The sequence below is a fragment of the Lichenostomus cassidix genome, chromosome 28 (genome assembly GCF_008360975.1).
Source record: "Lichenostomus cassidix isolate B80296 chromosome 28, HeHo_3.0, whole genome shotgun sequence".
NCBI lineage: Eukaryota > Metazoa > Chordata > Aves > Passeriformes > Meliphagidae > Lichenostomus > Lichenostomus cassidix.
In genome coordinates, this window is record NC_139508.1 from 4,666,227 (window position 1) to 4,682,980 (window position 16,754).

Genomic DNA, 16,754 nt, shown 5'->3' on the forward strand with positions numbered 1-16,754 from the left:
AAGGTCCCCCAGCCACAGCACAGCCCCATGGAGCCTTCCCAGCCACTCCAGCCATGGACAAACCAGCTGGTCCCCAAAACAGCTCCTTCCACACGGAGAGCAACACTCAGCACAACAGACACCACTTCATCCTGTTACTTCTTTGTGTGCAGTTCAAATATGACAGAAAATATCAAAATATATTTTATATTCATGGAATGGTTTGAGTTAAAAGGGACTTGAAGTTTATGCAGTTCACCTCCTGCCATGGGCAGGGACATCTTTCCACCAGCCCAGGGTGCTCCAAACCCTGTCCAACCTGGCCTGGGACACTTCTAAGGATAGGAAGTCCACAGCTGCTCTGGGCAGCCTGTTTCTCTTCCAGCTCTACATTTCTTATAATTCCAGAAGACAGTGACACCTCAGCACATTTTCCCTGTCCCAAAACCAGCACTTCAGCCCTACCCAAAACAGAGGAGCTGCATCTTTGTTTCTGGGTTTGCAAATCCAGCAAGGGGGTTTAGTGGGAAAAAAGTCATATAGAAACTAAGAAACCTGCACAGAGATAGAATCCCACATATAATAAGAGTTTGGGAAGGAAACAGAACATGTCACAGATTATAAAAGAAATACCCCTTTAGGTTTATGAGTCTGGCCTGGTCTAATAGTGCCTGGTGCCCATTTACTACAAGGCTGCAACAGAGTCTTCCCACCTCTTGGGAATGGTTGAGCTCCTGCTAAATGAACTTCTCAGGGGAGATTTAGGTTGGATCTCAGGAAAAAGTTCTTCCCCCAGAGGCTCCCCAGGGAATGGTCCCTGCCCCAAGGCTGCCAGAGCTCCAGGAGTGTTTGGACAATGCTGCCAGGGATGCCCAGGGTGGGATTGTTGGGGTGTCTGTGCAGGGCCAGGGGCTGGACTGATGATCCCTGTGGGATCCTTTCTAACTCAGGATATTTCAAGACTCTACAAAGTGTAAAAGCCATCCTGGCCTATTGTTCCCACAAGAAGAACTGATTGCTTTGCTGGAAAACTCCCTTCCCAGTGCCTCCACACACCAAACGTGTTCAACAAGGACACTGAGTTTAAGAGCAGCAGCCAAAGTTATTAAAAAACCACGAATGAAAAAGAAATGTTTATACACCAAGGAAAAAAAATTATTCTTGCTACGCCTTGCTCGTGGAAATTCGGGAAACCCTGCCTGGCAAGGAAAGCTAGCAGGGGTTTCTTCCTCCTCCTTCCCATGTGCCAAATAAAAAAAGGCCTTGCAAAAGAGCCAAACATATTAATGGGACTAGAGAACATCCAGGAGAGGAACAGAAAAAGCCAGAGCCTGCAGATGTGTGTTTTTACAGTGCTCACTCTGGCACAGAACTGTGTGCACGTGCAGGGCACAGGAACCCCCAGGCCCCTTGGTGTCAGACCTCGTTCCAGGAGGTTTTGCCAAGCCACAGGGATCCCCTGGAATACACAGGGAACCATGTCCTGCTACAGCCCCACCCCTGGCAGTGTCCCAGGCCAGGTTGGACAGGGCTTGGAGCAGCCTGGGATGGTGGAAGGTGTCCCTGGCACAGCAGGGGTGGCACTGGATGAGCTTTTAGGTCCTTCCAACCCAAACCATTCCAGAATTCCCTGATCCTGGACCAGAGCAAAGTGGCACTGAGACACACAGTGAGTGCCATGCCACACAAACCAAACACCTCCCAGCACTTCTGGGTGCAGTCAGAGGTCCTGCAGCCAAAAATTTCTCTAAAAATGTAAATGAATTCTGAGGAAAGCTGCCCGGGCAGCAGAGGAGTGTGCACTTGGAATAACAACAACAAAGCCAAACCCAAGTGTGCTGCAAGGCTGGGACAAGGCTGACCACAAATGAAAAGGCACCTCCAGAAGAAAGTGAGGTACAGAACCCTGCAGGAGCCACCAGCCTGGCAGACACCTCCTCCAGGCTCTTAAACCAGAGCCTTGGGAGCAACCCAGGATTTGCCACAACTCCAGAGGCTTTCAGAGCCCTCTTTGACAACTGCCTTCCATTCCCCCACATAACAGGGTGGCCCAGAAGGTCATATAAAAATAAAGAGGGTTTTTTTCTACCCATAAGGCTGAAAGAATGCAAAGCTTTAAAAATACAGACGACTTTTATTGCTTTTAACGAATTTTCTCCCTTTCTGTTCCCTCAGAAAGGGGTCTAACCCTCTGTGCAGTTCTCCACATAAATCTCCAAGACAATTAGCTTAAATGAACTTTCAATTTAAGTTGGAACAAACTCACTTGGGTCTTTTCCATTTTATTAGAGGGAAAGTGAGCCTGTGTGCCCCAATAGCCAAGATAATGAGTGTTTTGCCAGAATCCCTGACATGAACTATAGGGATATGCAAAACAAATGGAGGTTTGTGCTTCTCTTATAACCAGAATTTATGCTGGATACACCCTTGTATGGAATATCATGGGACATGCACTCAAAGCCATTCTTCCAGACAGAAAACAGGATCTAAAGAGGCCAGTGTAAGAGTTGGCAGACAGACTTGGGGTATTTGCTATGGAAATTCTATATAAAAAGCTGGCCAGCCTCCCAATTTCCACGATACAAACTCCCAAATATCCAGTTCAGAAAGCAGCATTCAATTGCTGTACTGTACCTTGTGTTTGCAATCCTCTCTCTCCATTCTTCTGAGAGGAAGTCACCTCTTTCCAGCTTAAAAAAAAAGACAAAGAACACAGAAACACAGAGGAGTTAACATTGTTCCATCCTGCCCCATATCCCTTTCCCTTCCGAGAGGGACAAACAGGCTGTGCCAAATCCCTGACCCCACAACAGCCAGGGACAAATGAAGCCTTTTGGCAATCCAGAGGTGAAGCAGGGAGAGCTGACACTGCTCATTCCTCAGATCCCAGAGGTTGCTCCCCCCTTAGCAGCTCTCCTGCGTGGGAAGAGCAGGGAAAGGTCTCTGGCTGCTCCATGGAGAAGCCACAAATGCTGGTGCTCCTTCCAAAACTGACCAGCAAATGCCTCCTGAAGTCCCCCATGGCTGGTGATCCCCCCTAACAGAGGGAGCTGAGCACAAACTGGGAACAGCTCCTGCTGGGAGCACAATTCAGGCTCTTGCTGCACTGCACAAACGAGCATCTGATTTTTGTGCTGCTAAATATAAACCTTGAGTGCTTCTAACACTTTCAAGTTGGAAATGAACTAACAGAAAGGCCTTATTTGAAAATAAATACAGTTTTGACTTCAGTGGCTTCTGGAGCACCTTTCTGATGAAACCACATCAAGTCCCAGGTTAACACAGAGCTCTTGCACACATTAATGTTTTCCCAGTTGTGGTTTGGAAATGAGAGAGGAGTCCATGGGCCACACTCTTCTGCTGTGCCACAAGTCAGGCAGGAGGAGGGTTGGGGGAGGAAGGTAAGAGGAGGAGAGAAAAAATGAGGTGCAACTGTATAATTAATGCTGATGACACCCTTTGAAGATGAGGGTTTGTGCCAGAACCTCGGGAACATCAAAGCAACAGCAGCAACTGCTGAGGATCCCTTTTCTGCACTGATTTCTTTGTATGGGAAGGAGTCAGGATTTCACATGGCAGCACTAATTCTCAGTGAGTGACAATTCCAAGGTGGCAGCACTGCAGTGCAGACACTGCAACAACTTCCACACCTCAGGGCTGGCTCAGCCTGGGAACATCCCAAGGGAGCTGCAGGCCTGGTGCCACTCAGGGACACAAAGGTGACAAACCTGCTCAAGACACTGTGAAGGACAAAGCCACAGATGCCAGCAGGAATGGGACTGATTCCAGGAGGAGAGGAAGGAGAAAACCACCCAAAATGTCCTGCTGCTACACAAGAGGGCTGAGAAAAGTGGACATTGAGGGTTCTCCAGCATGAGATCAAGAACTTCATCAAGAGCCTTAAGAGCTAGAAACTGAACAGAGCAGGTAAGAGTAGCTCAAGTTATTCAGAAATACCTGTTCCACCAGCTGGAATGAAATTAGATTTAAGCCAGAATTACTACCTGTGATCTCCCACCTGCTGGGAGGGGAAGCACCTTTGACATTCCTGCTGTAATAAAAACAAGGGATAAATTGGAAGCTGAACTCAGAGATCCAACCCAAGATCATCCCACTGAGTATTGCCAGGATCTAAACCAGGACTCAACATCAAAACAGTTCTAAGAAGAGTTTTTCTCATCTCATATAAGGAAAGATTTTTTTCTGGATGTCTATATGTGGACACCACCTCCAGATTGCTTTTAAGAGATAATTTTGTCTCAGTCTTATCTACTCCTGTCATGAACAGCTCCATGGTTGAGTAACCAAGACAAAGTCAAAGAAAACCCACATGACAGGCAACTGGATTTATTTCATAGCAATTTTTGCAAGTCAGCCTCGCTGTGGCATCCTCCACACCACCAGCTTCTAACGTCTCCACAGGGTTTCCATGCACTAACAGGGAAAGAAAAACATTGGAAAAACCAGGAAGCACAATCCTAACACCACAGTCTGCAAGAGAACAAAGCACCCATGCAATGTAAAATGATTTTGAAATGCTAAACTTCATATAAAGGTCTTGAAATCCAACCTAAGTGGCTGTTAGGCTTTACTTGGGTCCAGTTTCACTCTGTGTTTGCCCTGTCTGTGTGGTTAGAGGAGCACTTATAATGAAAATCTCCAGGTTTTAACCTGATATCACCCATGGAGGATGAACACTTTGCAAGCCAGAGCCATTTAACAATTCAAATGAACCACAGCCCTGCTTAAACACATCTATTTTTGTGTGGCACTGCTTCCCCAGCTCATGTTCAGCCAAGAGTTGAGGGAAAAACTTCACCAGGAAAAACACTGGAGTACAAAAATAACCAGATGATAAGCTGTGGCTGGGAGAAAATTGGTGATTTTTCTCTTCTGGAAGCAAGGCAGTGATTCCTGGATGTGTGGCTCCCCTCTAACAGGGTCTGAGCTCCCTGACTACTGTGACCAGCTCCTTACCCACTGTGCTGGGGCAGTGATTAAATGATGCCCAAAAAGGAGGAGAGGAGCTCCTTCCCCATCAACTGACACAGAGAATCCAACAAAATTCCCCCAAAATCCCACTCAGCTCAGTGCTTTGCAATAACTTTGGGAGTGAAACAAGAACTGGAAAGTCCAGCTGATGAATCCTTGCCCCAGGGCAGCAGCAGCTGAAGCAGCAGAACGTGGTCCATGATGGTCACTCAGGGAGAAGAGTGACATCCACATCCACACGGTGACAGCCACAGGGCCACACTCAATCTCTTCCCACCACTGTCCCCTCCCTCACCCTGTTCCTCCTCTCGCTCAGAAACTTAATCTCCTTAGTGAATAATGAATGGAAGGGACCATCTGTAATACAGATATTTTCATCTGATTAGACAATGCAGGAGATGCTTTATCTAACAGGATAATTAGCTCAGCGAAATCGCCTCCAGAGCTGCTGCCTGCATTGCTTCTAAATTTAGAAGCCAGGCCAGGTTTTTATTCAGGTTTTTCAAACAGCCACTGCAGGAACACACTCAGCAGCATCTGATTCCTGTGACTCTTCCTGCAACTGGATGGAAAGCAAGCAGGTCCCAGCCTGGGGGAGGCAGCCAGAGGTGCACAGAGGGTGTTGGTTCTTCACGGAGCAGAGCAGGAATTTGGGAAGGTCAGGCCTGTGTGCTGTGGAGGAGAGCAGGGTTCTCAGCCCAGTGCTGGACTGGGAGGCTCTGGTAACACTCCCCAGAGCCATAAATTCACAGGCAGGATGCCTCATTCCAGCCGCCTCCGTGCACACACTTGGCTCCCAAAAAGCCGGCATTTCTGCCTGGAAAAGTACACATGGTTATTTTTAGGTCCCTGTTCTTTTCAAAAATAACCAGAGGCACAAATCCAAACCTCCAAAGTGTGGCATCATTTCAAAGCCACAGGGGACGTTTGGAGGGCTTTTCAAATGCCAAAACAGCAGATTTCCCGCTGAAATGCGGAGATCAAAAATATCAGGAGCAAACAGCTGGTTCATCCTTCCCTGAGTGCAGCTCCTGGGAGCAAGGAAGGTTTAAGGTGCAGGTGATGTCAGTCACCATCCCAAACTGGGTGCTGGGCACTGGAACTCCTACACAACCCACTCAGAAGAGAGAGTCCCAGAAAAACCAGCCAGACAGCACCCCAAACTCAGGGGGAGGCCTGCCAGCCACAGAGCCAGGCTTGCACTGATTTATACCCAAAATTCACCCCTAATCCCCTAGGCTGAACCATCTCCAGCCATCAGAAGCTCCTGGGGTTTCCTGGGAGCAGACAGAGGTGTTCATCCAGCCCAAATCCCACCTTTGGGAATGCTGATCTGCTTCCTGCTCTTGCTTGGATAATCACTGCTGCCTCCTGCTAAAAGAGCTTTTATGGAGCAGGGCAGGAATTCTGTTACAACAACCCTGAGTAAAAAAATTCAAGACTAATCCTGGTCCTCAGCAGAGTCCAGCATGGCACTGCACTGATTCCCAACTGCTCTGAGCTGATCAGCCTGGGATCTTTCAATTTGTGCTTATTTTGTCTCCAACGTTTGGAATTTTGCGACCTCATGAAGCATTTTACAGGAACAAGGTTGCTTTCCAGAAAAAGAAAGATGCAGGGCTTTCCATTCCATGTCTTCCTGTGTCCTACAGCTGCATCAGGAGCAAATCTGCTCTGTGTTTTCTTCTCCCAGGAGAAGGGAACAACAGGTCACAGGCACTGAGGAATCACCAAAAACCCAAAACCAGCAAAAAGTCTCTCCAAGTGGAGCTCAGGAAGAGAAGCACTTTGTGCCACTCAGCAGGCTCAACCTGCTGCCCCAGATACCTGAGCTGGCTCTGATTCTGAGGCCACAGGAGGATATTTACAGTTAGAAACCATGAGAATCCATCTGCCTCTTAATTGCGATGCTGGGGTTTAATTTGATGGCTGCACATATGCAGGAATTCCCCAAGAAAGACTCGCTAATTAGCCAGGCCTAATGACCTTCCAAAAAGCTCCTGCTTCCTTCAGACAAGTTTACTTGAAAAGAGTGGGGTAAAGTTGATCTTGGAAACAGTTCCATGGGAAGAGAAAGAAGATAAAAGGAGCTGGAACAAAGGGAGATGTGTTGGAACTGGGATCTTCTGGTCCAAACAGCTGAAGCAGATGACGAAAGGCTCTAGAGGAGGAGGATCCTTCCCTCAGAATGCAGGAGAGAAGAGCAGCAAAGAATCTGATTCTCCCTAAATGAGCAGGAATTGCACATTCCCAAGCAGAGCAGGGGATGTAAATATTCATTTAACAGGATTATGAGACTCGGTGACCGACAACAGCTGGAGAGCAGGAGCCTCCCAAGGCAAGGCATGAGGAGCAAATTTCTCCCACTCCTCTCGTGCCCCACATGGATCTTCCTCCCCTCCAGCTGCAGGGATGATCCAGCTGTGGCTCTGCACAGCTTTGGGCATCCAACACCCCCCAGAATACTTTGCCACCTGCACCTGGGCAAGTTTAATGTGCATTTATCACCAAGTGACTCCACAACCGCTGAGGCTGCAATTTTGTGCAGAACCATTGCTCAAGAGGGACTTGTTTTATATAATTGTGGACAAAATAGGGTGGAAATACACCTGGACAACCATTTTAAATATTGTCACTGGCCCTTGCTCTCCACAATTCATGTCCAAGCTCAGAACTTCCAGCACTGACAAATGGGGAAGGCCAGGAGGTGAATTTGAAGGCTGCAGAGCAATATGGTGAGGCAGCAGTGAGTGTCCTTCTCTCCAAGGCTTTTCAAACACAAGTTCATTGTTTGGAGATCTTTGGTTGTTTGTTTGTTTACATTCCTAGCAACTGTCTTTTAATGGTAGTCTGCAAATAAAGTCCTGTTGGGAGGATTTGGGGCAGGTTACAAAAACATCATGAGGTTCTCCGTCTCTTGGACTGCAGCAAAAGGCAAAAAGGACAGCAAGGAATTGTCAGGAAGATTGTACCAGGTGGGAAGGCTGGAGATTGAAAAGGTGAGGAGAAAAGGAAGAATTCCTCCAAGTAAGGACAAATTGTTGAGATGCACAAACCCAAACAAGCATGGAACACTCTCAGCAGATCACTTTCCAGGGAGAACCCCAAATCCATTTCTATTAGAAATCTCTGGTTTTACTGGGATCGTGGCTGTTAAAATAACCTAAAAACTCACCCCAACCCTGCAGGCCCAGCTCCAGGGTTTATTGCTGCCTTATGCACCAGTTTTTATTTTACAGCAAGTCAGAACCACCATCCACAAAGTTCAGCCAAAGCTGCAGGTGGGATCTGAGATTCTTCCCACTGAACTCCTGCCAAGCTCCCTCCCCTCCTCCAGCACTTGATTCTTCTCAAAACATTGATTTTTCATATGACTGCCTATAACACTGGAGTGGAATTCATGAGCTGAGCTCTGCTGATGACAGATTATTTCAATTTGTGCTTATTTTGTCTCCAACATTTGGAGTTTTGGGACCTCACAAAGCATTTTGCAGGGATAAAGTTGCTTTGCAGAAAGACAAAGATGCCAGGCTTTAATTCCAGGTCTTCCTGTGTCCTCCAGCTGCAGCATGAGCACTTTTGCTCTGTGTTAAACAGTCACCTATAGCAGATGCTGCTAAGGAGTTCCTAAAGAAAATAAACTGCCTGGCAAAAGTCTACTTGATGAATAAAGATTAAATAAAATCTGCCCTGTGTGCCTCCTGTGAAAGCCCAAAATGTGTGCTCAAGCATCACTCCAAGGTGACAGGAAACCAACTCTCCTTCAGACAAGAAGTGCTGCAAGTGTTTAACTCTTCCCAAAAAAACCCAGATTGCATATTCAAGGAAATTTTACTCTAAACACTGCAGAAAACAGAGTTATAAAAGCCAAAGAACCTGGCAAAAATAAGTAGCTTTGTTTCAATATAGCACCAGACTCTGTCACTTGGAATGCTCAATATGGAAATGCTGCCTAAGGCAAGCAATATGCTTCCAATATTTCAGTCCAAGTTCCTCTCCTATTCCTTAAATTACCCAGCTCAGAAGCAGAGTATCCTCAGGAACAATTCCTTTCATGTCATGCCAGCTGGGTGACACAATGGAAAAATGCCATATGGCCACTTCAGGAAAAGTAAAGCATTCCCAATGCTTCCACAGCAGGAAGGAATTAGCAGCCTGAGAGCAATCCTGCTGCAAACCAGTCCCCAGCAGGCCCAGCATCCCCTGGAAGGGAATCCCACTATGCAGAACAGGAATTCCAGGAGGGAAGTGCTCAGGGGCAGGTGGGATCATCACCTTCCTAAAGGGAGAGCTGCAACAGCTTCACTGCAAGATGAGCCCTTTGAGAGCACCAAGGATCCCAGCAGGCAGAAAATTGGGAAATACAGGCTGGGCAGCTCCAAGCTGCCCTGATCCCACACTGCTGGGATGCTGAAGCCACATGGATCACACTAGAAACATGGCAGGGGTGGCTCTGCAGAGAAGGGAAGGAGCTCTTCCCCAGTCCTCACTCACACCTGGAATATCCCTGATGCACTCAGCCTCTTCCCTGACCATAGGAGAGTGGCAGGAGAAGCACAAACAGATGTGTTTTCAAAACTCCCAGTGGGTTCCTGTGGTACATCTATTTCCTGACTGGCAAGTGATTAAGCAGGGAGCAGATTTTCTTAATGACAATTAAGAAGGAGAAGGAAGGGAGAAGGGGAAGGAATGGCACAAGTATATTGATCTGCACATGCTTCACACCATCCTTAAGGAGTGCAAAAACATCCACAAAGATAAAGAAACATCAGAAGGAAGGGAAAGGAATTCCAACACAACCCCTGCCCCAGGGAGAGACTCCATGATGACCCATTTGGTCATGCTCCTGCTCTACCCTCAGAGCATCCAATTCCAAACCTTTCCAAACCAGAACTAATTGCCCACCACTCTCTCCTTGCCTCACTCCAGGCTGATAACTCTCCTTGAAGCCTCCTGCTCTAGTCTCCATCCCTCCAGAACCTCCAGCCCTGCCATCCCATCCCCTGCAGCACCAGTCCCAGATGGCCACACCTTCCCCCTCCCACAGAGCCAAAGCTTCTATTTTTAGCAGATTTCAGAACCCCAAGGAGGAGCTCCCTACCCAGCAAAACCCCCCAATCCACAGAGAGAGGGAGGGAAAAAGGAATAGGGGATTTAACACAAACAGAAGACATGTGGCAGCCTCACTTAAAATTACATTTGAGAAGAGTAAATCTTCCAAGAGTTTCTGGAAAGACCTGGAAGTGCTCCCAATAACACCACAGCCCATGTCAAAGAGAGGGAGCTGGGAGGATATATTGGAAACAGCATCCCCAGGATCCAGGTAAGAGCCAGGAAGCAGCTGTGGCTCAACTGCTGCTGGCTGGGGAAAGGCTGGAGGGGATTTTACAAACTCTGCACGAGTGTGGATCCTGATCTGCAGCTGAGTTTCACTCACTGTGTATTCTGCGTGTTTCTTCCCATACCACTTCATCCATTTTCTGAACTCTCTGTCCATCGTCTGCAAGAGGGAGGAAAACCAAAATCAGCTATTAACACATCTCATATTTCCAATGCCATCCAAATAGCAGAGACACAGCTCTGAAGCACTCACTGACCCCCAAGAATTCTGCCTGGTTGGAGGATTTTTGCCATGAACATTCCAAGGACAGGCAGACACAGAGCTCCTGCTGTTTAGCTTCCTTAAAAAACCAAACCCTTGCTTTCTTAGGGCTGAGGCAAAGCTGGCACCTTCACCCCTCCTTTCCATGGAAGTTCCACATTCTAAGAAAAGCCCTTACCCTGCCCAGCACTAAAAATGGCCCAGCCTTAAGTTGTGGTGATAATCCCACAGGGAGGAGGTGTGTCCTGGGCTCAGCCTAAGCCCAGGGGGCAAAGGGACAACCAGGACAAGGCCAGGGCTGCTGGGGACACTGAGGAGGCAGAGAGCAGCAGGCAAAGCATCTCAGCAGCAAACAGAGGGACCATCCTGCTTCCCACAGCACTGGGAATGCTTCTAACAGCACCCAAACACACCTGGGCTGCACAGCAGGGAGGGTGCTGCTGTTTTCCACTGCCCAAATCCCAATATCCAGAGAGCTCAGTGCCTCACACATCCCCAGCACCACATTTCCAGCAGCTTGGCCCCAGCTGACCTTTAGGATTTGGCCCAAATTTGGATGTGTCTCCCTCTCTGGGATATCCCAAACCCACCTGGACACATTCCTGTGCCCCCTGCTCCAGGTGACCCTGCCTTGGACTGGATGATCTCCAGAGGTTCCTTCCAACCCCAGCTGTTCTGTGATTCTGTGAGAGAAGCCCAGCAGGAATTCTGACCCCACTGACAATTCCATCAGCAGCTGAACTAAACTATGTGTGTTGTCAGGTATGTTTTCAAATTCTCCATGTTCAAAAGCACCCCAAAACTTAGCAGGATAACTCAAAAGTCCTCAGTATTTTCATGTGTGAACTTATATTTTAATTCATTTTTTAAGGCAACTTCAGGAAAACAAATCTCTTAACATTCTTCCTCTTTAGGTGAAGCTTTTCAAAGTCTATTATTTATTATCTATTACCTATAATCTGTGTACTATTATCATGGTACACAGAGATGTGTTTCCACAGCCAGTCTTGACTGGAAACTCAATCCAACCTCTTCCACAAATATTTGGGAAAACTGGGCTCTAACACAGGCACAAAGCAGCTCCACACACTCTGATACTGCAGCAGCTCCTTGGCTGCTAAATCTGACAGGATTTAACCAGGAAAATAATGCAGAATATTTTGTTCACCCACTAATCTCATGGGACACTTGTGAAACTGAAGGTACCCCAGCAGTTACTACTCCAAACACTCAATCTGTGTGTCCTTTTGTTTGCTGTTTTCAATAAAGCCTTGTGTGCACACTGACAGGAAGGGGTATTAGTCAAAGTGAGAATTTCACTACTCCTTTTAATGCTGATCTATAATTGTAAACACAGAGGGGATTCCTGGCCTTGTAATGCTCCAAAGTGAAACCAGGATGTTCACACAGAGGGACTGCAGAACCCTCCAGGTGAAAACTTCCACTGAGTCTTGGCAGAGGAAACAAAGTAGATTTTTAGGTCCTTGTCTGATCCTCTCCACCACTGTGTTTATGCAGTTTTGCCCACACCACTGAAAAGGAGGATCAAGGAGTTTTATTTATTCCCTCTCTCCATAAGGGATAATTTTCAGGCTGAGTCAGTGTGTTTTAACAATACAAAGGGATCAGTTTCTGTCCAGACTACTGAAGAAAGCAAACTTCTTGTGGTAAGACAGGACTGACCTTCCCTGGGTGTTTGTGGCTTTCCAGGTTTCCCTGGGAACTCATTAGCTGTGTGTCCCATTGGCACAGAACTAGAAGTGTAAAGAAACCTGCCTAAAGAAGCTTGACTAAACTTTATCACACAATCATGGAATGGTTTGGCTTGGAAAGGACCTTCAATATCTTTTGGTTCCACTCCTTGCCATAGGCAGGGACACCTTCCACTGTCCCAGGCTGCTCCAAGCCCTGTCCAGCCTGGCCTTGGACACTGCCAGGGATCCAGAGGCAGCCACAGCTGCTCTGGGCAACCTGTGCCAGGGCCTCCCCACCCTCAGAGTAAATAATTTTTTCCTAACCTTTAATCTAAACCTCCTCCTTTCAGCCTCAGACCATTTTATGGGTTTTTTTTCTCATAGGTGCATCCTAAGCAGTTACCCATGAGCCACCAGCACAAGCCTCAGAAGGAGCCTCTGGTGGTTTAGTAACTGAAAAAGGGGCATCAGCACCACAGACAGAAACATGGCCTCTAGAATATTTAAGAACTAATTGTTTGGTGAATTTATTCCTAGATTTTCTGCATGCTGTGGCCTTTGGGAGCTGCATTAGAGCCATTCCAGACACACAATGACTGCAGGTACTTGGTTGAAGCTTACACTGCACTCCCTTTTGAACAGGCCCTGCCATTATTGTTCCAAGAGCTTTCAGGCCTGAGGTCACCCCAGGAAGATGCCAGTGCTCCTTCTGTGCACCCCAGACTGGACACTCCTTCCCTCAAGCACAACATGCTCCAGGACTGGCTGAGCTGAGTAGCAAAAATCCAGCAGGGCTGAAGCTCTGCTTTTCCTGCAGCCCAGCTGCTGTCACCCTGCACCACTGAGCTCTCCCCCAGCAGGCAGCACACTCAGCCCCACTCACCTCAGCATATTTGGCTGGAATATCAGCTTTCTCCACTCCGTAGTGATGTTTGCAGTTTGTGGCTGCAGCCACTTGAAGCACCACCTGACCCACACCTGCAGGGACAAAAAGCCCAGAGCTGAGAGGACTTGCAGGGAAACCACAGCAAAGGGAGAGAGGTTTGCAGAGCAAAGTGCACAGGAGAAAAGCAGGTGGACTGTGGGACTGGGTGCAGGGCAGTTCCAGCCCCCAGGTGTCTGACATTCCCAGCTGGAATGCACTGGGAATTATTCCCAAAGTCATTCCCAGTTCCCTGGTGCTGTTCAGTCCCCAAGATCAGAGCAAGAAATCCCTGATTTATTTCTAGGGATAGCAGATTAAAGCATCTGCCATGGGCCTGTTACACACCCTGCAGCACCCCAGAGCCCCAGATATAATCTTCTTTAACCTTCCTGAACAAACAATTGTGAGAATCTATGGAGACTTTTTTCCCTCCAGATGGAAAAGAGTTTCTCAGCTCTGATGTCTTTCTAAAGGTCTCATCTGAACATCAGTCCCTGACAGGAAATTTCAGTCAGTCCCACTGAGAGAGGAAGCAGAGGCAAGAAAATCACTGAAGAGTCCTGACTGGAGATGTTATAAGTTCTGAGGGGATGGCAACCCTATTTGATTTGAACTTAAAATATATTTAAAATATATTTAATATCTACAACATTTTAAATATGATATTGTTTAATTTAATATTTAATTATGCTGTAATTTGTTTATGTGTATTATATATACAGATTAAATATTTATATATAACTATTTAATATTTAAAATATACTTTTAAATTAATTTTTTTTTCCCCTATAAGTCCTATATCACACCAGCAACAAAACCCACACATACTTCTTGGGGTTCAAATGTGTTAAAACTTTGGAACCCATCAAGCAAGAGGGGAAATTCTTACTACTCCTTTCCTGTTCTGAACTAGATTTTACCAAGAAAAAGAACATCATCTTCTTACTCAGTAACTCTCTTGCACATGTGCTTGAGTCATACCTGGTTTCCTCACCAGCTAGACACATCTATTTCCTTTTAAAACTCAACTGTGTTGCAGTTGTGGGTTAGATTTTGTGGGGTTTCACAACTGTTAAAGTGAACCATAAAAGCTTTTTGACACCCTGACAAGTCAGAGGCAAAAAACAACTTCAGATTCCACACCAAGTGTTTCACATGGGAAGAAGGCTCAAGAAATCCCATTTTCAGATAGGAAGGGCAGAAAGTGAATCCAGTGAAAACAGACGAATCCTTAGGAATGCAACTTTTTGGGTCAAGCATCATTTTTAACATTGTTTCTCCTTTACAAGTGTATCCAACAATACCAACAGAAACCAAGGCTTTTGTAACAAGGGTTTATTGCATTGCAGGCTGATGTTTCACTGCCACCAGAATAGAAGGTCTGGGGTGTTTGTTTGGTCCATTTAATCACAGCATAAAAAGCAGGAGCATCTTTGGGGATTATCTAGAAAAGATGCTTATCCTGTAACACAATCTCTACTCCTGGTTTAATTCCCAAATATGTGGGTTTTTTTAAAGTACAAACAGCAAAGAAAAAGAGAAAAAGGAGTTCTTGGTCACTTACCACTGCCCAAGTCAACGAACAAATCATCCTCTGTCATTTTGATCTCATCGATCATTTGGGCCACCAAGTCAAAGGAGGTTTCTCCGTACACCTCGGGGGAGAAGGGCTCGTAGTTGTTGAGTTTCTCAGGGTCTGTGACCGAGTGGTTGTAGACCTGCTGCAGGATGTGCCTCAGGAGCCCATTGGAGGGACGTGTGTTCAGCTTCATGGGCTGCGTCGTCCCCTTCCACTGCAGGGACAGCAGGGACAAGCTGTGAGCCCAGTGGGGACAGGGAGATGGCAGCAAACCCAGTGAGAAAGGGGAGAGTCTCCTCCCAGCCCCTCTGCCCCAGGCTGGGCTGCAGGTGCTCCAGAAAGGTAAAAACAGGGAACAGAACTGGAGCCAGCCTGGGAGAGCTGGGGGTGTTCACCTGGAGAAGGGAAGGATCCAGGGAGAGCTCAGAGCCCCTGCCAGGGCCTAAAGGGGCTCCAGGAGAGCTGGAGAGGGACTGGGGACAAGGGATGGAGGGACAGGACATAGGGAATGGCTTCCCACTGCCAGAGGGCAGGGATAGACAAGATATTGGGAAGGAATTGTTCCCCATGAGGGTGGGGAGGCCCTGGAATGGATTTCCCAGAGCAGCTGTGGCTGCCCCTGGATCCCTGGCAGTGTCCAAGGCCAGGCTGGACAGGGCTTGGAGCAACCTGGGACAGTGGAAGGTGTCACTGCCCATGGCAGGGGTGGAATGAGATGGCATTTAAGGTCCTTCCAACCCAAACCAGTGATAGCACAGAAATCACACACCACCAGTTGCTCTGTGCTTTGTCACTCCCCTGCTAACAGGGAATTTCACAGGTGGTCAGGGGGAAATTAAAGAGATGCAGAAAACAATAGACAACATAAAACTTAGCACTGAATAAAGCTGGGGTGGTGTAAATGCTTGTTCACTCATTTTTTATTTACTATCCCCACTGAACTGATGCTCACTGTCAGCACAAGAGCAGGTTATTTTGCTTCAGGAGCTGTCAGATGGGAGGGATCAGATGCACTCAAACAGGGAGTGGCAGGAAAGAGATGGAAATCAAGCTTCCTTTCTTCTTCAGAAAAAAAAAACCCTGTCCTAAGCATAAAAGTTTTTAAAATGTACCTCTTCCTTCAATAAAAATGAACAAAAAAGGGCAACTCCAGGACCCCTCCCAACCATTTCTGTGGGATTCAGATGGGAAGGAGAAAACAAAACCCATCAGGTTTGCCAGTTCAGACAGCAACTGCAAATGCTGAATAGCTGCTAATATTAAGCTATTAACCAACATATACTTGAAGGTGCCTGAATCCAAATAAGCACAAGTTTTCAAGGCCCAAAACATTAAGAAAACCCCAGCAAAAAAGGCTTGTTGCCATAATACTACACACTTCAAATAGTTCCCATAAGCACAGCAGAGAAAAAAATCCATGTATGCTTTCAAATGAAGCAGAATAGTAACATTATTCATTGTTCATGGTTTTCTTCCTCCAGTTCAACCTTTTATGGGAGTAAGAAAACCAAAAAGCTCATTAAATTGGCCTGAAAAGAGATTACATTCTACTTTAGCCAGTGATCCCACAGGCCAGAGCAGCTGAACTGTGGCAAGGAAATTCCTAAGCTATGGATCACTTCCACAACACACAGGAGAGTTCATATGGATTATTTAAGTACCCATAAGTCACAGATTTCCCTGTGCAAAAGTCAATCTATATGAGAAATCCCTGTGTTTAATGCAGGGAAACCTTTCCTTCCCCCTAAAGGTAATTCAGCTGTTTCCAAGTGCCAAAATAACAGTGCCAGAAGTGCACAGATCTGAATTTGGGAATGGAAAGTGGGGCTTCATTTCCTTTCTTTCTATAACAATGTCCCCCTAATACTAACTCCTTGACTGCTCAAGTGTGTTCAAGAAAATAAGTTTAGTTTAAACTCAAGCCCCCAAAAAATTCAAGTGTTGGGTGTTGGTGAAGCTACAGGAAGAGGTATAATGCAGCAC

General features: G+C 46.8%; 1 protein-coding gene across 8 annotated transcripts in view; it reads right to left on the reverse strand.

Annotated features, from left to right (window-relative positions):
- The window catches only part of DOT1L (DOT1 like histone lysine methyltransferase), a 76,286-nt gene that overhangs the window by 36,918 nt on the left and 22,614 nt on the right, over positions 1-16,754 (reverse strand). For all 8 annotated transcript variants that reach the window (XM_085040834.1, XM_085040832.1, XM_085040831.1 and 5 more), the window contains exons 5-8: positions 14,757-14,985; positions 13,151-13,245; positions 10,409-10,471; positions 2,614-2,669 (exon numbers count right to left, since the gene is read on the reverse strand). In XM_085040834.1, the coding sequence (XP_084896960.1) occupies positions 2,614-2,669; positions 10,409-10,471; positions 13,151-13,245; positions 14,757-14,985 (443 nt within the window). The remainder of the gene's footprint in view (positions 1-2,613; positions 2,670-10,408; positions 10,472-13,150; positions 13,246-14,756; positions 14,986-16,754) is intronic.